Source organism: Cervus elaphus, chromosome 20, assembly GCF_910594005.1.
Source record: "Cervus elaphus chromosome 20, mCerEla1.1, whole genome shotgun sequence".
Lineage (NCBI taxonomy): Eukaryota > Metazoa > Chordata > Mammalia > Artiodactyla > Cervidae > Cervus > Cervus elaphus.
The window spans coordinates 34486623-34509507 of NC_057834.1; the positions used below are offsets into that span (position 1 = coordinate 34486623).

The window sequence follows — 22885 nt, forward strand, 5'->3', positions numbered from 1 at the left end:
TCCTCGTTTTTACCAAATATAGCCAAATTAAGATTAATTTGTTTGCAAATTAAGTCTGATTTCAATAAGGTTGGCCTGGTTGCTTATATTGATTATATAGGCTCTTTTAAATCAGCTGTGTTAGAATTTTTCACAAAGAATCTCAGATTGAACTTTTAAAAGGCCTCTCAGGGCCAAGAAATCCAAACCAAGGGCTTGTCACAGATTTTGCTTTACAGATTTAGAGAGATTCCTCCTTTTGAAGTCCCAAAAATATCACCAGTCAAGAAGTGACCTTCTATATTTATTTGATAAGACTGTTGAGAACCTATGAATTTCCAATTTCTGAAGAGATCAGAAACAGAGAGAAGATAAATATTTCAATTTTACTTATAAAAGTATTATCTACCAAGTTGCTATACATCATAATTAGCTTAAGGGGAAAAGTCACCCTATATCTGGAAAACATAGATTAAAAACCAGTAATAGTTCAGACAAAACCAAAAGAAATTATAATCACATTCATCAATGTACCCAGTTCCATATAACTAATCCTTTTTGCTAACAGTTTTATGAAATCAGAGTTTCCATTAGACTTTTAAATTTCTTACCCAGTTCAGCAGTGTGATCTGAAATTTATCATAGATCTGAATGTTTTAAAAGTCTCTCCTATGAATTTTCTTAAGGATGAAGCACTTTTGACAATGTATCAGAGTACAATAACTGCCTATAATTGACAAAAGACTTAAAGGTCAAGGTAAAAGATGTGATTAAGATGTTTGACAAAGAAGCTTAACCAAGTTGCTGTAACATACAACATTTTAAGATAACAACTAGAATTATGACTTATAACATTACACTAGGACATATCTAAATTTCAGAAACTATATAATTTCAAGAATGTCTATACTAACATTTATCCATAGTATAACTGAGGAAGCTTATTATGCCCTGACAATGCTTCCTGTGTAATTCAACATACAAAACAATCCTTAGCTTACTATTTTTCTCTGAGATGCCTTAAAGGCCCTCTGAAACATTACAAAGTTGGTTGTGTAACAGCAGGATGAGCACAGATGAGCACAGCCCTTAGCAAGTAGCCATTGCTGTGCCTCATTATTCTGCACCCTGTTGCTAGGCAGCAGGTCTTTCTCAGCCATTGTGCCTCAGTGAGCCCTACCCATAACCATCTGACTGTCAATGAGCATTGAGTTAGTCGTCCTGCTCAGCTATTGGTCAGCACCGCAATGGGCCCTGCCCACTGGTAACTGTCAATGAGTGACCATTGGGGAAGGGATTCAATCAAGGATCAGTGGTGTGGTGGTCATCAGGTGGAGAGTGAGGTAAGAGGCAGATTCAGGCCTCCTCCTGGAGGTCCTCCAGGTTACCCAGCCTTGGGCCAGTAGGTGAGCTGGAGGGCCCAGGGAAGAGACTGGGGACTATGTCCTGCTGGGCTGCAAAGCCTTCACTAAAGGCCTCCACTAGCTATGGCCCAGACCTTGAGGAACCAGTATGGCTGAAGAAGCTGAAGTTGAACAGTTCTATGATGACCTACAAGACCTTCTAGAAAAAAACACCAAAAAAAGATGTCCTTTTTATAATAGGGGACTGGAATGCAAAGGTAGGAAGTCAAGAGATACCTGGAGTAACAAGCAAGCTTGGCCTTGGAGTACAAAATGAAGCAGGTCAAAGGCTAACATAGCTTTGTGAAGAGACTGCACTGGTCATAGTAAACAACTCATCCAACAACACAAAAGATAATTCTACACATGGACATCACCAGATGGTCAATACTGAAATCAGATTGATTATATTCTTTGCAGCTGAAAATGGAGAATCTCCATAGAGTTAGCAAAAACAAGACCAGGAGTTGACTATGGCTCAGATCATGCTCTGCTTATTGCAAAATTCAGATTTAAATTGAAGAAAGTAGGAAAACCACTAGACCATTTGGGTATGACCTAAATCAAATCCCTTATGCTTTTACAGTGGAAGTGACAAATAGGTTCCAGGCATTAGATCTGATGGACAGAGTGCCTGAAAAATTATGGAGGGAGGTTCATGACATTGTACAGGAAGCAGTGATCAAGACCATCCCCAAGAAAAAGACATGCAAAAAGGCAAAATGATTATCTGAGGAGGCCTTACAAGTAGCTGAGAAAAGAAGAGAAGGGAAAGGCAAAAGAAGAAAAGAAAAGATATACCCATCTAAATGCAGAGTTCCAAAGAATAGCAAGGAGAGATAAGAAAGATTTCCTAAATGATCAATGCAAAGAAACAGAAGAAAACAATAGAAAGGGAAAGACTAGAGATATCTTCAAGAAAACGAGAGATGCCAAGGGAACATTTCATGCAAAGATGGGCACAATAAAGGACAGAAACAATATGGACCTAACAGAAGCAGAAGATATTAAGAAGAGTTGGAAAAAATACACAAAACTATATAAAAAAGATTTTAATGACCTAGATTATCACAATGGTGTGATCACTCACCTAGAGCCAGACATCCTGGAATGCGAAGTCAAGTGGACCTTAAGAAGCATCATTATGAACAAAGCTAAGGGAGATGATGGAATTCCAGTTGAGCTATTTCAAATCCTCAAAGATGATGCTGTGAAAGTGCTGCACTCAATATGCTGGCAAATTTGGAAAATGCAGCAGTGGCCACAAGACTGGAAAGGTCAGATTTCATTTCAATCCCAAAGAAAGGCAATACAAAAGAATGTTCAAATGACTGCACAATTGCACTCATCTCACACACTAGCAAAGTAATGCTCAAAATTCTCCAAATGGGGCTTCAATAGTACATGAACTGAGAACTTCCAGATGTTCAAGCTGGACTTAGAAACGGCAGATGAACCAGAGATCAAATTGCCAACATCCACTGGATCATAGAAAAAACTAGAAAGTTCTAAAAAATCTTCTGCTTTTGCTTTATTGACTATCCCAAAGACTTTGACTGTGTGGGTTACAATAAACTGTGGAAAATTCTTAAACAGAAGGGAATATCGGACCACCCTACTGCCTCCTGAGAAATATGTGTGCAGGTCAAGAAGCAATATTTAGAACCAGACATGGAACAATGGACTGGTTCCAAATTAGGAAAGGAATATCTCAAGGTTGTATATTGTCACCCTGTTTATTTAACTTACATTCAGAGTGATTCATGTGAAATTCTGGGCTGGAGGAAGCACAAGTTGGAATCAGGGAGTTTGCAGGGAGAAATATCAATAACCTCACATACACAGATGACACCACACTTATGGCAGAAAACAAAGAGGAACTAAAGAGCCTCTTGATGAAAGTGAAAGAGGAGACTGAAAAAGCTGCCTTAATATTCAACATTCTAAAAACGAAGATCATTGCATCTGGTCCTATCACTTCATGGCAAATAGATGGGGAAACAATGGAAACAGTGATAGACGTTATTTTCTTGGGCTCTAGAATAACTGCAGGTGATGACTGTGGCTATTAAATTAAAAGATACTTGCTCCTTGGAAGAAAAGCTATGACCAAACTAGACAGCATATTAAAAAGCAAAGGCATTATTTTGCCAACAAAGGTCCCTCTTGTCAAAATTATGGTTTTTCTAGTAGTCATGTATGGAGTTGGACTATAAAGAAACCTGAGTGCTGAAGAATTGATGCTGTTGAGCTATGGTGTTGGAGAAGACTCTTGAGAGCCCCTTAGGCTGCAGGGAGATCAAATCAGGTAGTCTTAAAGAAATCAGTCCTGAATATTCATTGGAAGGACTGATTCTGAAGCTGAAGTTCCAATACTTTGGTCAAGAACTGACCAAAGAACTGACTTTGTGGAAAACTGACTCATTGGAAAAGACCCTGATGTTAGGAAACACTGAAGGCAGGAGAAGAAGTGGATGGCAGAGAATGAGATGGTTGGATGGCATCACTGACTTGATGGACATGAGTTTGAGCAAGCTCCATGAGTAGGTGATGGATAGGGAATCCTGGTGTGTTGCAGTTCATGGGGTAGCAAAGAGTTGGACAGGACAGAGTGACTGAACAACTTTCTTTAAGCCCAGAGCTATAATTACACAACAAAACAACAGATCTTGCTCAAGGTTATGTTTTTCCTTATGCTCTGTTATAATGATTCTATAACAACAATGGATCTTGCTTGAGGACATGTTTCTCCTTCCTAACAGGAACGTGTTCCTTCTGGCTAATCCTGTTATCTCAAGATGTTGTGGGAGTGGATCTGGTAAGACCTTTACAAAGTTGAGACATTCTTTTGATCTGTTGTCAGTAACCATTTGAAAAAGTTTAGAAATCCCCTGCCAAAACTAGCAAGGGACACTCTTATGCCCTCTTCTGACTGAGCCACTTTTACTTCAACTTTCCCATGAGGGTCTCAATTGGTTCATCAGGTCCTATGTATGATTTAAGACTTTTGTTTCCTTATTAATTTTCTGTGTGGATGATCTGCCCATTGGTGTAAGTGGGGTGTTAAAGTCCCCTATTATTAAAGTCTTAGTGTTTATTTCTCCTTTTGTGGTTGTTAGCATTTACCTTATGTATTGAGGAGCTCTTATCTTGGGTACATAAATATTTATAATTGTTATTTCTTATTCTTTGATTGATCCCTGATCATTATGTAGCATCCTTTCTTATATCTTGTAACAGTTTTATTTTAAAGTCTATATTGTCTGATATTATTATTACTCCTGTATTTTTTGATTCCCATTTTCATGAGATATTTTTTTCAATTCCTGACTTTCAGTCTGTAGGTGTACTTAGGTCTGAAGTGGATCTCTAGTGGGCAGCATATACACCCATAAGAGATTTTATTTCTGTATCCATTCAGCCAATCTGTGTCTTCGGGTTGGAACATTTAATCTATTAATATTTAAGGTAGTTATTGATATGTATGTTCCTATGACCTTGAGAACCTCATGAACAGTATGAGAGGGCAAAATGATAGGATACTGGAAGAGGAACTCCCCAGGTTGGTAGGTGCCCAATATGCTACTGGAGATCAGTGGAGAAATAACTCCAGAAAGAATGAAGGGATGGAGCCAAAGTAAAAACAATACCCAGTTGTGGATGGGACTGCTGATAGAAGCAAAGTCCAATGCTGTAAAGAGCACTATTGCATAGGACCTGGAATGTTAGGTCCATGAATCAAGGCAAATTGGAAGTGGTCAAACAGGAGATGGCAAGAGTGAATGTTGACATTCTAGGAATCAGTTAACTAAAATGGACTGGAATGGGTGAATTTAACTCAGATGACCATTATATCTACTACTGTGGGCAGGAATCCCTTAGAAGAAATGGAGTAGCCATCATAGTCAACAAAAGAGTCTGAAATGCAGTACTTGGATGCAATCTCAAAAACGACAGAATGATCTCTGTTCATTTCCAAGCAAACCATTCAATATCATGGTAATCCAAGCCTATGCCCCAACCAGTAACGCAGAAGAAGCCGAAGTTGAACGGTTCTATGAAGACCTACACGACCTTTTAGAACTAACACCCAAAAAAGATGTCCTTTTCATTATAGGGGACTAGAATGCCAAAGTAGGAAGTCAAGAAACACCTGGAGTAACAGGCAAATTTGGCCTTGGAGTACGGAATGAAGCAGGAAAAAGGCTAATAGAGTTTTGCCAAGAGAGTGCACTGGTCATAGCAAACACCCTCTTCCAACAACACAAGAGAAGACTCTACACATGGACATCACCAGATGGTCAACACCGAAATCAGACTGATTATATTCTTTGCAGCCAAAGATGGAGAAGCTCTATACAGTCAGCAAAAACAAGACCGGGAGCTGACTGTGGCTCAGATCATGAACTCCTTATTGCCAAATTCAGACTTAAACTGAAGAAAGTAGGGATAAGCACTAGACCATTCAGGTATGACCTAAATCAAATCCCTTATGATTATACAGTGGAAGTGAGAAATAGATTTAAGGGACTAGATCTGATAGATAGAGTGCCTGATGAACTATGGACGGAGGTTCATGACATTTTACAGGAGACAGGGATCAAGACCATCCCCATGGAAAAGAAATGCAAAAAAGCAAAATGGTTGTCTGAAGAGGCCTTACAAATAGCTGTGAAATGAAGAGAAGTGAAAAGCAAAGAAAAAAAGGAAAGATATTCCCATTTGACTGCAGCGCTCCAATGAATAGCCAGGAGAGACAAGAAAGCCTTCCTCATCAATCAATGCAAAGAAATAGAGGAAAACAACAGGATGGGAAAGACTAGAGATATCTTCAAGAAAATTAGAGATACCAAGAGAACATTTCATGCAAAGATGGGCTCAATAAAGGACAGAAATGGTATGGACCTAACAGAAGCAGAAGAGATTAAGAAGAGGTGGCAAGAATACACGAAGAACTGTACAAAAAAGATCTTCACGACCCAGATAATCACAATGGTGTGATCACTCACCTAGAGCCAGACATCCTAGAATGTGAAGTCAAGTGGGCCTTAGAAAACATCACTATGAACAAAGCTAGTGGATGTGATGGAATTCCAGTTGAACTATTTCAAATCCTGAAAGATAATGCTGTGAAAGTGGTGCACTCAATATGCCAGAAAATTTGGAAAACTCAGCAGTGGCCACAGGACTGGAAAAGATCAGTTTTCATTCCAATCCCTAAGAAAGGCAATCCCAAAGAATGCTCAAACTACCACACAATTGCACTCATCTCACACGTTAGTAAGGTAATGCTCAAAATTCTCCAAGCCAGGCTTCAGCAATACACGAACCGAGAACTTCCAGATGTTCAAGCTGGTTTTAGAAAAGACAGAGGAACCAGAGATCAAATGGCCAATATCTGGTGGATCATCAAAAAAGCAAGATAGTTCCAGAAAAACATCTGTTTCTGCTTTATTGACTATGCCAAAGCCTTTGACTGTGTGGATCACAATAAACTGTGGAAAATTCTGAAAGAGATGGGAATATCAGACCATCTGACCTGTCTCTTGAGAAACCTGTATGCCAGTCAGGAAGCAACAGTTAGAGCTGGACATGGAACAACAACTGGTTCCCAATAGGAAAAAGAGTACGTCAAGGTTGTATACTGTCACCCTGCTTATTTAACTTATATGCAGAATACATCATGAGAAACACTGGGCTGGAAGAAGCACAAGCTGGAATCAAGATTGACGGGAGAAATATCAATAACCTCAGATATGCAGATGACACCACCCTCATGGCAGAAAGTGAAGAGGAACAAAAAAGCCTCTTGATGAAAGTGAAAGAGGAGAGTGAAAAAGTTGACTTAAAGCTTAACATTCAGAAAACTAGCATCATGGCATCTGGTCCCATCACTTCATGGGAAATAGATGGGGAGACAGTGGAAATGGTGTCAGACTTAATTTTTTTGGGCTCCAAAATCACAGAAGATGATGATTACATCCATGAAATTAAAAGACGCTTAATCCTTGGAAGGCAACTTATGACCAACCTAGATAGCATATTAAAAAGCAGAGACATTACTTTGCCAACAAAGGTCCATCTGGTCAAGGCTATGGTTTTTCCAGTGGTCATGTATGGATGTGAGATTTGGACTGTGAAGAAAGCTGAGTACTGAAAAATTGATGCTTTTGAAGTGTGGTGTTGAAGAAGACTCTTGAGAGTCACTTGGACTGCAAGGAGATCCAACCAGTCCATCCTAAAGGAGATCAGTCCTGGGTGTTCACTGGAAGGACTGATGCTGAAGCTGAAACTCCAATAATTTGGCCACCTCATGCGAAAAGTTGACTCATTGGAAAAGACCCTGATGCTGGGAGAGATTGGAGGCAGGAGAAGAAGGGGACGACAGAGGATGAGATGGCTGGATGGCATCACTGACTCGATGGCCATGAGTTTGAGTAAACTCCAGGAGTTGGTGATGGACAGGGAGGCCTGGCGTGCTGCGATTCGTGGGGTCACAAAGTGTTGGACACGACTGAGCGACTGAACTGAACTGAACTGATGACCATTTCTTAATTGTTTTGGATTTGTTTTTGTGGGTTTTTTCTTCTCTTATGTTTCCTGACTAGAGAAGTTCCTTTAGCATTCATTGTAAGGCTGGTTGGTAATGCTGAATTCTCTTAGCTTTTGTTTTTTGGTAGAGCTTTTGATTTCACAATCAAATCTGAATGACATCTGATGGGTACAGTAATCTTAGTTGTAGGGTTTTCCTAGTCATCACTTTAACTACATAATGATCAAAGGATCAATCCAAGAAGAAGATGTAACAATCATATATATATATATATATATATATATATGCGCCCTATATAGGAGCACAACAATATGTAAGACAAATGCTAACAAGTATGAAAGGGGAAATTAACAATAACACAATAATAGTGGGAGACTTTAATACCCCACTCACACCTATGGATAGATCAACTAAACAGAAAATTAACAAGGAAACACAAACTTTAAATGACACAATAAACCAATTAGACCTAATTTATATCTATAGGACATTTCACCCCAAAACAATGAATTTCACCTTTTTCTCAAGCACACACGGAACCTTCTCCAGGATAGATCACATCCTGGGCCATAAATCTAGCCTCGGTAAATTCAAAAAAATTGAAATGATTCCCAGCATCTTTTCTGACCACAATGCAGTAAGATTATATGTCAATTACAGGAGAAAAACTATTAAAAATTCCAACATACGGAGGCTGCACAACACGCTGCTGAATAACCAACAAATCACAGACAAAATCAAAAAAGAAATCAAAACATGCATAGAAATGAATGAAAATGAAAACACAACAACCCCAAACCTATGGGACACTGTAATAACAGTGCTAAGGGGAAGGTTCATAGCAATACAGGCTTACCTCAAGTAACAAGAAAAAAGTCAAATAAATAACATAACTGTACACCAAAAGCAACTTGAAAAGGAAGAAATTATGAACCCCAGGGTTAATAGAAGGAAAGAAATCTTAAAAATTAGGGCAGGAATAAATGCAAAAGAAGCAAAAGAGACCATAGCAAAAATCAACAAAACCAAAAGCTGGTTCTTTGAGTAAGTAAGTAAAATTGCCAAAGCATTAGCCAGACTCATCAAGAAACAAAGGGAGAAAAATCAAATCAACAAAATTAGAAATGAAAATGGAGAGACCACAGCAAAAAAAATAAAAATACAAAGGATCATAAGAGACTATTAACAACTATATGCAAATAAAATGGGCAACTTGGAAGAAAAGACAAATTCTTAGAAAAGTACAATTTCCCAAAATTGAACCAGGAAGAAATGGAAAATCTCAACAGACCCATCACAAGCATGGCAATTGAAACTGTAATCAGAAATCTTCCAACAAATAAAAGCCCAGGACCAGACGGCTTCACAGCTGAATTCTACCAAAAATTTAGAGAAGAACTAACACCTATCCTACTCAAACTCTTCCAGAAAATTGAAGAGGAACTCATTCTATGAGGCCATCATCACCTTAATACCAAAACCTGACAAAGATGCCACAAAAAAAGAAAACTATAGGCCAATATCACTGATGAACATAGATGCAAAAATCCTTAAAATTCTAGCAAACAGAATCCAACAACATATTTAAAAGATCATACATCATGACCGAGTGGGCTTTATCCCAGGGATGCAAGGATTCTTCAATATCCATAAATCAATCAATGTAATACACCACATTAACAAATTGAAAAATAAAAACCATATGATTATCTCAATAGATGCAGAGAAAGCCTTTGACAAAATTCAACATCCATTTATGATAGAAGCCCTCCAGAAAGCAGGAATAGAAGGAACATACCTCACATAATAGAAGATATATATGACAAACCCTCAGAAAACATTATCCTCAATGATGAAAAATTGAAAGCATTTCCCCTAAAGTCAGGAACAAGACAGGGTGTCTACTCTCACCACTACTATTCAACATAGTTTTGTAAGTTTTGCCCACAGCAATCAGAGCAGAAAAAGAAATAAAAGGAATCCAGATTGGAAAAGAAGAAGTAAAACTCTCACTGTTTGCAGATGACATGATCCTCTACATAGAAAACCCTAAAGACTCCACCAGAAAATTACTAGAGCTAATCAATGAATATAGTAAAGTTGTAGGATATAAAATTAACACACACAAATCCCTTGCATTCCTATATGCTAACAATGAGAAAACAGAAAGAGAAATTAAGGAAACAATTCCATTCACCCTTGCAATGAAAAGAATAAAATACTTAGGAATAAATCTACCTAAAGAAACAAAAGACCTAATATATAAAACCACAAAACACTGATGAAAGAGATCAAAGAGGACAGAAATAGATGGAGAAATATAACATTTTCATGGATAAGAAGAATCAATATAATGAAAATGAATATACTACCCAAAGCAATCTATAGATTCAATGCAATCCCTACCAAGCTACCAACAGTATTCTTCACAGAACTAGAACAAATAATTTAACAATTTGTATGGAAATACAAAAAACCTTAAATAGCCAAAGCAATCTTGAGAAAGAATAATGGAACTGGAGGAATCAACCTGCCTGACTTCAGTCTCTACTACAAAGCCACAGTCATCAAGACAGTGTGGTACGGGCACAAAGACAGAAATATAGATCAATGGAACAAAATAGAAAGCCCAGAGATAAATCCATGCACCTGTGGATCTTTGACAAATGAGGCAAGAATATACAATGGAGCAAAGACAATCTCTTTAACAAGTGGTTCTGGGAAAACTGGTCAACCACTTGTAAAAGAATGAAACTAGAACACTTCCTAACACCATACACAAAAATAAACTCAAAATGGCTTAAAGATCTAAATGTAAGACTGAAACTATAAAACTCCTAGAGGAAAACATAGGCAAAACACTCTCCAACATAAACCATAGCAGGATCCTCTATGACCCACATTCCAGAATATTGGAAAGAAAAGCAAAAATAAACAAATGGGACTTAATTAAAATTAAAAGCTTCTGAACTCTGTGGGAGAAGGTGAGGGTGGGATGTTTCAAAAGAACAGCATGTATACTATCTGTGGTGAAACAGATCACCAGCCCAGGTGGGATGCATGAGACAAGTGCTCGGGCCTGGTGCACTGGGAAGACCCAGAGGAATCGGGTGGAGAGGGAGGTGGGAGGGGGGATCGGGATGGGGAATACGTGTAAATCTATGGCTGATTCATATCAATGTATGACAAAACCCACTGAAATGTTGTGAAGTAATTAGCCTCCAACTAATAAAATAAATAAATAAATAAATAAAATTTAAAAAAAAATAAACAGGTAAAACGTAAGTAAATTTAAAAGCTTCTGCACAGCAAAGGAAACTCTAAATAAGATGAAAAGACAACTCTCAGAATAATAATAGCAAATGAAACAATTGAGAAAGGATTAATCTGCAAAATACAGAAGTAGCTCATGCAGCTCAGTGCCAAAGAAACAGACAACTCAATCAAAAAATGGGTGGAAGACCTAACAAACATTTTTCCAAAAAAGACATGCAGATGGACAATAAACACTTGAAAAGATATTCAATATTGCTCATTATTAAAGAATTGTAAATCAAAAGTACAATGAGGTACCACCTCACACCAGTCAGAATGACCATCATCAAAAAATTTACAAATGCTGGAGAGGATGTGGAGAACAGGGAGCTCTCTCACACTGTTGATGGGAATGTAAATTGGTACAGCCACTATGGAAAAACAGTATGGAGATTCCCTAACAAACTAGGAATAAAAATACAATTTGATTTAGCAACCCCACTACTGGGCATATACCCTGATAAAAATCATGGTTCAAAAACACACATGTACCCCAGTGTTCATTGCTGCACTGTTTACAATAGCCAGATCTGAAAGCAACCTAGATGTCCACTGACAGATGAATGGATAAAGAAGACATGGTATGTGCGTGTATACACACACACACACACACACACACACACAAATATGTATATATATATATATATATATATATATATATATACACACATATATATATATATTTAAAATGGAATATTATTTAGCCATAAAAAAGAACAAATTTGAATCAGTTTTAGTGAGATGGGTGAACATACAGACTATTATACAGAGTGAAGTAAATCAAGAGAGAAGCAAATATCATACATTAATGCATATATATGGAATCTAGAAAAATGGCACTGATGAACCTATTTGCAGGACATTCATAGAGATGTAGACATAGAGAATAGACTTGTGGACACAGCAGTGGAAGGAGATGGTGGGATGAATTGAAAGAGTAGCATTGAAACATACCTTTAGTGTAGAAGTGAGCTTTAGTCATTCAGTTGTGTCTGACTCTTTGTGACCCATGGTCTGTCCATGGAATTCTCTGGGAGTGGGTTGCCATTCCCTTCTCCAGGGGATCATCCTGACCCAGGGATTGAACTGGGGTCTCCTGCATTGCAGGCAAATTCTTTAGCATTTGAGAAACCAGGGAAGTCCAAAACATACCTTACCATATGCAAAATAGAGAGCTAATGGGAAGTTGCTGTATAGCAAAGGGGCTCAGTATGGTCCTCTGTGACAGCCCACCTAGAGTGGTGGGATGGGTTGGAAAGTGGGATGGAGGTTCATATATTTACTTATGCCCAATTCATGCTGTTGTATGGTAGAAATCAATGTAACATTGTAAAGCAATTACTGTCCAACTAAAAATAAACTTAAATAAATAAATAGACAATCCAAACAATATGAAAAATGTTCAAGAGATATGACTAGATCCTTCATTAAAGAAAATATCCAAGTGTCCAATAAACCTATGAAAAGATGTTTCTTCTGTTAGTCAGCATGATAATGAACATTAAAGCTCCAGTTAGGTATCACGACATAACCACTTCAACGGGTAAAATTAAAAAGATGGATTAACAATGGCTGATGAAGAACTCTTGTATGCTCCTAATTAGAGTATAGGTTTAGTATGTAGTTCAGTCACTTTAGGAAATACTTTGTTACTGTATACTTACTTTGAAGATACACATTCTCTATGGTCCAGCTTTTCTACTCTTGGACTTACACCTTAGATAATTGTATGCATACATGTACCATGAGGCATAAAAATAGTATTCATAGAAGTGATATTTGCAATAGACCAAATTTAAAATTACTCAAATTTTCACCAATGTTAGAATAGATAGATGACTTGTAGTAAACCCATATAGTATTGCATGTATACCAAGTTGCTTCAGTCATATTCAACTCTTTCTGACCCTATGGACTGTAGTCCCCCAGGTTACTCTGTCCATGGGGATTCTCCAGGCAAGAATACTGGAGTGGGTTGCCATGATCTCCTGCAGCAGATCTTCCCAACCCAGGGATCAAAGCTACATCTCTTATGTTTCCTGCATTGGCAGGTGGGTTCTTTACCACTAGCACCACATGGGAAGCTCATACAGTATATTAGTACATAATAATAAAAGTGAATAACTATAGCTACATAATTCACTGTATATATTAACCTTCTTTCTTTCTTGGACCATATGTTTCTTTGACTAAGATATAGTTTACAATTAAAAGACTTCGGAAAAATGTTTCACTAGATTTTCTGAATTTTTATGCCAAGGAAGTCCCTTAATGGGAAACTGTTAAGATATTCTTTCCTGTCAAAAAAGAATATAACATCAATGAAAGAATAAAATAGGAGATCAGTGGTTTCTGATGTTTACCTAATTGTGAGTAGTGTTAATTTCTCTCTTCTACATGTATTGATATTTACTATGTTCAATAAACGGTCCTAGCCACAGTGAAAACAAAAACATACAATACATAGTTTTTCCTTCTAGGCTACTCACATTCTTTTTATGAAAGGCACACATTCACGATATGACATAGCTTAAGGCTTTCACAGATATATGAGAGTACTTGTCAAATACAAAAAAAAAAAAAAAATGCATGACCTAAAAGTTGAGAAGTATGTTTTATTTGGCAGACATAGGGAGGATTTAATCCTTAGAGATAGGCTCTCAGATTCTACCTGTTCTGAAGAGATAGGGGAGTACTCAGGATATATAGAAGTTTATGCAAAAAAAGGAAGTTGGAATATCAAAAGACTTCTGTTAATTAGAGAAAAATGGCACCTCAAGTAAATGAATTTATAATGTTTCTATGTATAAGAAGATGAAAGAGTTTAGCCTCATGGAGATTATTCCTTTGATATGCACCTTAAGTATCTAGGGCCAGTACTCTGTTTTTCTCTTTCCTGAATTCCATTAGGGTGCACCATCAGGGTTAGCTGGCATGGCTGACTTCCTGATACTAGACGGCCTGTTTATTTCCATCCTGAGTTCCCCTCAGAGTGTACTAATAGGGTGGCTACAGAGGTTGATGGCTTGGTGACCACAACATCCTCTGTTTAATGAATTGACAAGAGATATTCTTTGTCTACATACTCAAGTGACTCCCTTTCCATAAAGGATTTCTAGAGGCTTCAGTCATATTGTTGCTGAATGTCCCCAGACAAGATGTCTCTACTTCAATATCTCAGCCTCATTTTAAAAGCTCTTTAAACAGGGGGAAAATGATAACTAAGAGTCCTCCTTGAAAAAGTATTCCTTCATGCTCCTCTGTCCACGAAATTCTCCAGGCAAGAATACTGGTAGCTATTTCCTTCTCCAGGGAATCTTCCCACAGGGATTGAAGCCAGGTGTTCGCCATTGCAGGCAGGTTCTTTACCATCAGACCCACCAAGGAAACTCATTCCTTCATAGGAGACTGAATTTTGTTTTATTCTTCCGTGGAACAATCTATGTTCTAAGGCAGAGTTGTAAACGATAGAGCATTCAGTAGGCTAACAGGTGCATAAGGCCAAAAAAAGGACATCCAAAGTGAGTGTTAACAAAACTATTCATCCCAGAGTGAATGTGGGCATAACTAAGACTCTGCCCCTGATAAGCAACATCAGAGAACTAACACTTTAAAAGGCTGGGAAGGAGAAATTTCACTAAAATAATCAAGGTAGTCACCAAACAAATATAAAAAAAAATAACAAATATAAGGCCCAGGTGTGTGTAAGGGGGTGGGGCAATAAACAAAGTTTCTTCAATATATTATCTAAAATATCCAGCTTCCAACAACAACAAAAAATAAGATACACGGAAAAAAGAAGAAATGAATCACATATTACCAGAAAAGAAATCAGGCAACAGGAACTTCCTGTGAATGTGACTAGATGGCATACTGAAAAGTCAAAAACTTCAAAGTCATCATGTTATTGAATAAATGTAGTTAAAAACTAAAACAAATAAAGAAGTAAAGAAAAGTATCATAATAATATTGATCAAATATATTACCAATAAATAAAATAGAAATTTAAGGTAGCCCAAATGGAAATACTTGATTTTAAAAGTACAGTAACAGATATTTTTAAAGAATTTCTTATGGTGGCCACTATGAAGAACAGTACAGAGTTTCCTTAAAACACACACACACACACACACACACACACAAACCCAAAAATAGAGCTACAATATTATTAGCAATTCCACTCCTGAGCATGCACCTGGAGAAAACCATACTTTAAGAATGTGTAAACCTCACAATGTTCATTGCAGCACTATTTACAATATCCAGTATATGGAAGCAACCTGAATGTCCAACAGCAAAGAAATAGATAAAGAAGATGTGATACATATGTACAATGGAATATTGCTCAGCCACAAAAAAATAATGTCATTTGCAGCAACATGTATGTATGTAGCAATTGTCATACTGAGTAAAGGAAGTTAGATACAAAAAGACAAATATATATTGCTTATATGTGGAATCTAAAAAAAAAAAATGGTGTAAATAAATACCTTTATTTACTAAACAGAAGTAGAGTCACAGATGTATAATAGAAAATAAATTTATGGTTACAAGTGTATGGGAGAGGGATATATTGGGAGATTGGGATTGACATATATAAGCTACAATATTTAAGATAGATAACTAATAAGAACCTGCTGTATAGCACAAGAAAATTTACTCAATACCCTGCAATGCCCTATATGGGAAAATAATCTAAGAAAAGAGTGGATATATGTATATGTATTACTGATTCACATTGCTGTACTCCTGAAGCTAACACAACATTGTAAACCAACTACACTTCAGTAAAAGTTGTTTTAAAAAATTGTTTGAGATATGCTCAACCCGTGGCTGATTCATATCAATGTATGGCAAAAACCATTACAATATTGTAAAGTAATTAGCCTCCAATTAAAATAAATAAATTTTTTAAAAAGAAAAATATATATATATATATATATATATTTAAACTAGCTGAAGAAAAAAAATGGTGAACCTGAAGTTAGATTAATAATGATTATGTAATTCAAAGATTAGAGAGAAAAAAGAATGAAGAAAAGTATACTCAGAGAAATGTGTGACACCATTAAATATACCAAAATTTAAATGAGTACCAGAAACAGAAAAGAGAAAGGAAGAGAAAAAAATTAAAGAAATAGTGGCTGAAAACTACCCACATTTATTGAAAAATACATCTACACATCCAAGAAGCTCAACAAACTCAAGTAGGGTAAATGTGAAGTGTGTTAGTTGCTCATTTGTGTCTGACTTTTTGCAACCCTATGGACTATAGCCCACCAGACTTCTCAATCCATTGAATTCCCCAGACAAGAATACTGGAGTGGGTGGCTATTTCCTTCTCAAGGGGATTTTCCTGACCCAGGGGTTGAACCCAAGTATGCTGCACTGCAGGCAGAGTCTTTCACCATCTGAGCCACCAGGGAAGCCCAGTGTAAATGTAAAGAGATCTACCAACAGATACAACCAACAACAGCAGAGAAGACATTCTTGTTGAGTGTATGAGCTACATAGATAGACCATAGTCATAGGGCATAGAACAAGTCTATAAAGTTAAAAGGATACAAATCTATAAAGTGTGTAGGATTTTGGAGTGAAAATTAGAAATGGAGTGGATGGAGAGAAATTAGAATCACAATGGAGTGAAATTAGAAATCAATAACACAAGGAAATAGGGATATTCACAAGTATGTGAAAAGTAAGCAGCACAATCTTAAATAGCCAACAGTTCTGAAAAGAAATCATAGGAGAAATTAGAAAACACTTCGAGATGAGCAAAAATAAGGACACAACACAATAAAACTTATGGGATTCAGCTAAAGCAGTGCTTAGAAGGAAATTTACAGTGATATATACCTGTATTTAAAATGAAGAAAGATGGCAAATAAGCAACATAATCTTATACTGTAAGACATTGTGAAAACAGCAAAGTAAACCTAAAGCAAATAGAAGCGGGGTGGGGGGGAGTAAAATTTAGAGGAAAAAATTTTAAATAGTAGGATAAGAGAAAAACTTTTAAGTCGATGAAACCAAAAGCTGCTTCTTTTTATTTTTAACAAGAGATCAAAAAGATCAACAAAATTGATAAACATTTGCTCAACTGACCGAGACCAAAAAAAAAAAAAAAAAACTCAGATAATTTAAATTCTGGGACTCAGAAATGATATTGTTACTGAACTTCCAGAAATAAAAAGAATTATAAGTAAATATTATGAACATTTGCAGACTAATAAATTAGATAAGTTAGATAATATAGACAGATTCCTAAAAAGACAAAAAATTCCAAAACTACCACAGAAAGGAACTGTCAACTGAGTAGACCTATAGCAAGTGATTGAAAGTATTCTCTCAATATTTTAAATAACAGAATCCTCTGAAATTATAGCAGGGTACACAGATGGTCAAATACAGTAGCTTCTATATTCTTAGCCTCCTTTGTTGCCAAGCTTGGCAAAGTAATTAAGTTCTGACCAATAAAATATAAGCTTAAATGATAGGTGTAACTTCTAGGTTTATCCCTTAAGAATGATGTCTCTCTCTTTCTGATTTACTGATGGCTATGAACAGAAAACCAGGTACTATGGACTCAGCAGTGGAAGGCTTATCTTAAGGATGGCAGAACCAATTCACCAGTTCTCAAGGGCTTGTATAACCTCGTGAAGCTATTACCATATCAACCTTGCAAATTGTGGATTGCTTGTCACAAGACTGTTGTCTGAGAGAAATAAATTCTGATTTAAGTACATTAATTTTTTATTCAATGGCCTTTCTAAAGATGATAGGCCAGGATACAATTTTTCAGATAACTCTGAGTAACTTCCCAAAAGTAAGGAAGAAGCCAGGATATGTAAGAACTTTTTTGCTATAGAAAACATGTAGTTGAACACCAAAAAATTACTGCTAATCACAGAAATACAGGACATCTAAAATCAATTATTTTAGTGGCTTTCTATCTTTGGTAAGGACCAGCATCCTGCCTTTCACCATTTTGCATTCCCCTTAGGGTGCAGTTCAGTGGTAATAGCTTGAAGGTATGATGACTAGCAACATTCCTTGTTTGTCAGAAAGGCAGACAATATTCTTTGTTTACTGAAATGGCAGGCAATAGTTTTTGTCCACAGAGGAAAGGAGCTGATGAATAGAGGGAAAGCACCTTTTATGGTGAGTGGAAAAGTGAATGGAATGAGTACTAGGGATGCAGTTGACTTCCCTCTCTGATAAAACAAAACTAATGAAGTAGCAGGAAGCCTTGGTTATGGGTAGAATATGAACTCTGAAAGTTTTAAATCCCCAGAGATTCCCAGAAGAGTTTTATTAGTCACATGTTACACAAAGTCCTGAAACTAATAAGAGCAAATTAAAAAGTTGAGTGAGAGAGTTCTTTTCCTCCTTCTGATGAAAGAAGAAAGAAATCCCTGAGAGTCTCTTAAGCAGAACCAAACAAACCTCTAGAGCTCAGGAACCTCAAGCCCTGGCAATTATCAGGTAATATCTCTAAAGCGTTAGAAGTAAAGGCTCTAAGCCACTGCAATTTAGTGAGTGTTGGGAACTGATCATTGCAAATGTGGCCTAACCTCACATGTCATGTCAAAAACTCTGGACCATAGAAAACTGATGCACACAAAGTCAGGATTTCTTCTTTCACTTCCCAGGTGGGGAAACTCAGAAGATGCAAGGGCTTTCCCAGGGTCACTTAACTAACAGTGACACAGTTAAGAGTCCAGAGCCTTTGACCAGTAATTTTCATACTAAATTGATCTTTTCCTCTTTTGAGTGAAGAACAATGCATACTTCCAACAATGTGAAGGCTTTCTTGGAAGAATATAACTATAATAGTGAATTGGCATTGGAGCCATGATAAAATACACAAGGTAGGAAATTATTCTAGATGGTTTGACTCTCTTTTCTTCATGACTAATCGTCACTACCATTTTCTTCAAATTACCATTTCTCTTTGACTTTGAAAAGGATATATATTTCTTCTGTCAGTGTGGATCTATATGGCAAACTAAATTTGAGACAGGTTGATTTTGCAATAACTTCAGAGAGAACTGAAAATTGGATGGGATATGATAACTTCACCGCATTCACACATATGCACGCACATTCAGAATATGCCAAAAGTAGAAGGAGAGTCTGACATTCATATTTTATTTCTGATGGTTAGCCAAGTAGATATTTACTACACAATTGGGTAAAAACTAGATAAGAAAGAACCTGGCCTGGAATTTGTATCAATTATTCTTTGCATTTTCAAAATGCTTCTGAACTTTAAACTTTGAAAACAACCTTTCTGTGCTGTCTTGGAGGGAATATGGCCTATTATATGAAACCACACTGTTTTGCAGGTAGTATGACAGAAAAAACTTTTGGGCTTTGCACCAAGGAGATCACCTACTAAAACAACTTCTTATTTTGCTAATATACTTTTTCCCTTTGGGGGAACTTAGTGAATCTTTTAATTCCACAGTCCATATAATTGCCTTTCTTATAGAGTTATTGTGAAGAGTCATGTGAATTTAAGAACCTTAGTGTGTAAATAGCTCTGTTGGTGGAAAGAATTTTTCATAATATGTTAGGGATCAACAGAAAGATCAAGTATTTTCTGACTGGGGGAGATTTTGTTCTTAAACAGAATTCTTCAGAAAGATGCTTATAGAGAGAAATGAAACAATGATCTTCAAATGTGGAATTGGATGTGAAAGACACTCACATGGAGTTTGGATACTGAAGAGGGTTACTTAAAGGTCTCATGAAAAAAACCAAAGGAACCTTTAGACACTGTCCCTCATAATAAGTTCCTAGGCAAGAAGACAGAAAAATAGTTTACCTTTTGGGAGATAATTGCTCACAGATAAAGTGTAGATACAGCGAGAGAGGGAAATAGGAAAGATGAAAGGGTTCATAGACAAGATTAGGTCAGGGGACTCATGTGTGACTATGAATGAATAAAGGTCTTGTCAGGTCCAAGAGGACAAAGGAATCCAAGGGACCTATAAGGTAGAGTTCATATATTGTGAATTATTTATGAAAACATTTGTAATATAGTCCATTTTCCTACTGCCTTTTCTGACTTGCAGAAACCAGCAAGATTCTACCCTGAAAATGCTTAGTCTTTGCCTGAACCAAATCTAAGGAACAATGGAAAGTCTGTTCATCTCTGTGCCCAAGATCACATGCTATACAGTGCTGAAAAACAAAGTAAAACAAACATGTTTTGAGATTCAACACTTTAAAAATAACCTGCTCATTGAAGATTTATTGGAAATCAATATCTCTTTCTTCAAGGTGAAAGCATTGATAAATGAAAATAATATACCACTAAGGTTAAAACAGCTTGACTCCAGTTACAATTGTGACACTCCATAGAAACAATAATCTTATTTTTAAAGTAGGTATTTTTAAAAAATAATTTTTAAACTATAAAATTTACATTTATAAATTTAAAATATAAATTAAAAAAAAATTACAGCTGTCCTACACATTTTATATTTCTCCTAGGCACTTAACCTATACAGTTTGAAGAGTAAACTGAATAAATATACAAACCAATTTGGCAAAATGTAGGCTCGATAAATGAGTTTTTAAATATGTTAGCATGTGGTTAAGAAAAAACATAGTTCAAGGTCATATAAACATAAGGGAATATTTAATTATAAGGACAAACATGGAATTTTAAAGAGGATGAGATTAAATCTGATGTAGAATTATCAAGATATATACAAAATCACTAGAATTTGTCTTTTTTTGCATATGCTGAGCTTTATATTGAAGAAATGAACAAAATGTCTCTTTCCACTTGAACTATAGTTGCATAAAATGTCTGCTTAGTAACATCATCCACAAACTAGCAAAATTTATCCTAAGGGTCCTTCAGAGGGAAGGAAAGACAGCTTGCTATTTCTTTTCCTTTAGTATTTCAGGACCTAAATGTCTTCTTCAAGAAGACTTTGATCTTCTGTTATAACTGTAAGCCATTGTTCAAATACAGTCCCCAAATTCCAAACAACTATTAGACTTCACTTACTAGTTGTTTACAGACAATATTATAAGTACAAGTTGCTATGTCAGATCCTGATTATGTCAATTAACTACTTGGTAATTTTTTCATGGTTTAGAATCAGATCCAAATGCAACTCACCTTATGCACATGAATTTCCTTCATTTGGACAACATTTAGAATATTTTTTGTTCTTTTTTTACTATTAGTCAATAAACTTTAAAAAAATAGGGCAGAAAAAGTCATAGTAAGTAATTAGTAGTGGTGGCTTAATAAAGAAGAAACACATGAACAGACAATTAGGAGAAAATATGACCTACATACACATCTTGTTTTCTCAAACAAAATGTAAAATCAATTGGTAACTGCAAATTTGATCATCTGTTTTATTCACACCAAAACTGCAGAGAATAATCGAAAATTGAATTTTTTGATTCCTTGGATTTCAGAACTTCACATGATGAAGATCAACCAGACAATCCTGAAAGAGTTCATTCTTGTTGGTTTTTCAGTTTATCCACATGCACAGACATTCCTCTTTGTGGTTTTCTTTTGCCTCTACCTTCCCACCCTCACAGGTAATCTGGCCATTATGGGTCTAACTTGGGTGGACAGATGTCTCCACACACCCATGTACCTCTTCCTTAGTGTACTCTCTTTCTCTGAGACCTGCTATACACTGACTATTTTCCCCAAGATGCTGGCAGATCTCCTGGCCAAGGACAGAAGCATTTCTTACATAGGTTGTGGTTTGCAAATGTGTTTCTTCTTGGGACTTGGTGGCACTAATTGTATGATTCTTACTGTGATGGGATATGATCGCTTCCTGGCCATCTGCAACCCTCTCAGATATCCTTTGCTTATGACCAACATAATGTGTGGAAAACTTGTGGCCTCTGCTTGGATTGTTGGCTTCTTTATTTCTGTGGTACAGACTGCATTGATATTCAGGGGCTCTTTCTGCAACCCCAACCTTGTCAAACACTTCTTTTGTCATATGCGAGCTGTTGTGAGGCTGTCCTGTCTAGATAGTGACCTCAAGGAATACATTGTAACAACGATGTCAGTGTCAGGTTTGATGGGCACCTTCCTGGTCATCATCCTCACTTATGTGTCCATTCTTTCCACTGTCCTCAAAATCCCTTCGGCTGAGGGCAAGCAGAAGGCCTTTTCTACCTGTGCCTCCCACCTCACAGTGGTCATCATCCACTTTGGTTTTGCATCTATTGCTTATCTGAAGCCAGGAGCACCAGGGGGAGACGACACACTCATAGCAGTCCCCTACACTGTCATCACTCCTTTCCTCAGCCCTCTCATTTTCAGCCTCAGGAACAAGGACATGAAGAACGCTTTCAGAAAGGCCCTTGGAAAGAAATTTCTTGAATAATCTTGTATTATCGCTGCATAACTGAGTGTTCACAGATGTCAGTGAAGCATTTATCCTGAAATGTCTGGAGAAGCCTTTTCCCAGAGGTTAACACATGGGGAGCATGTGTCTGAGTCTTGGACGTAAGCCATGACAGGCAGTTAGCATGTTAAGGGAGTTTTCCAACTACTTCTACTATTTGTCTCTGCACATTCTATGCTACTGCCAATCATCCACTAGGTGTTTTGTACCTTTGGTGACATAAGAAA

At 36.8% G+C, this 22885-nt stretch overlaps 1 protein-coding gene across 1 annotated transcript; it reads left to right on the plus strand.

Moving 5' to 3' along the window:
• The first annotated feature begins 21436 nt into the window (after positions 1–21436).
• On the plus strand, positions 21437–22656 carry LOC122676443 (olfactory receptor 10X1-like). Its single transcript, XM_043875634.1, has 2 exons — positions 21437–21452; positions 21691–22656. Exon 2 carries the CDS (start codon positions 21708–21710, stop codon positions 22635–22637), a length of 930 nt encoding a protein of 309 aa, XP_043731569.1. The 5' UTR covers positions 21437–21452; positions 21691–21707; the 3' UTR covers positions 22638–22656.
• Positions 22657–22885: the final 229 nt, after the last annotated feature.

Excerpts from the sequence above, each read along its gene's own strand:
- LOC122676443 (XM_043875634.1), top strand. The coding sequence starts at position 21,708 with ATGATGAAGATCAACCAGACAATCCTGAAAGAGTTCATTCTTGTTGGT.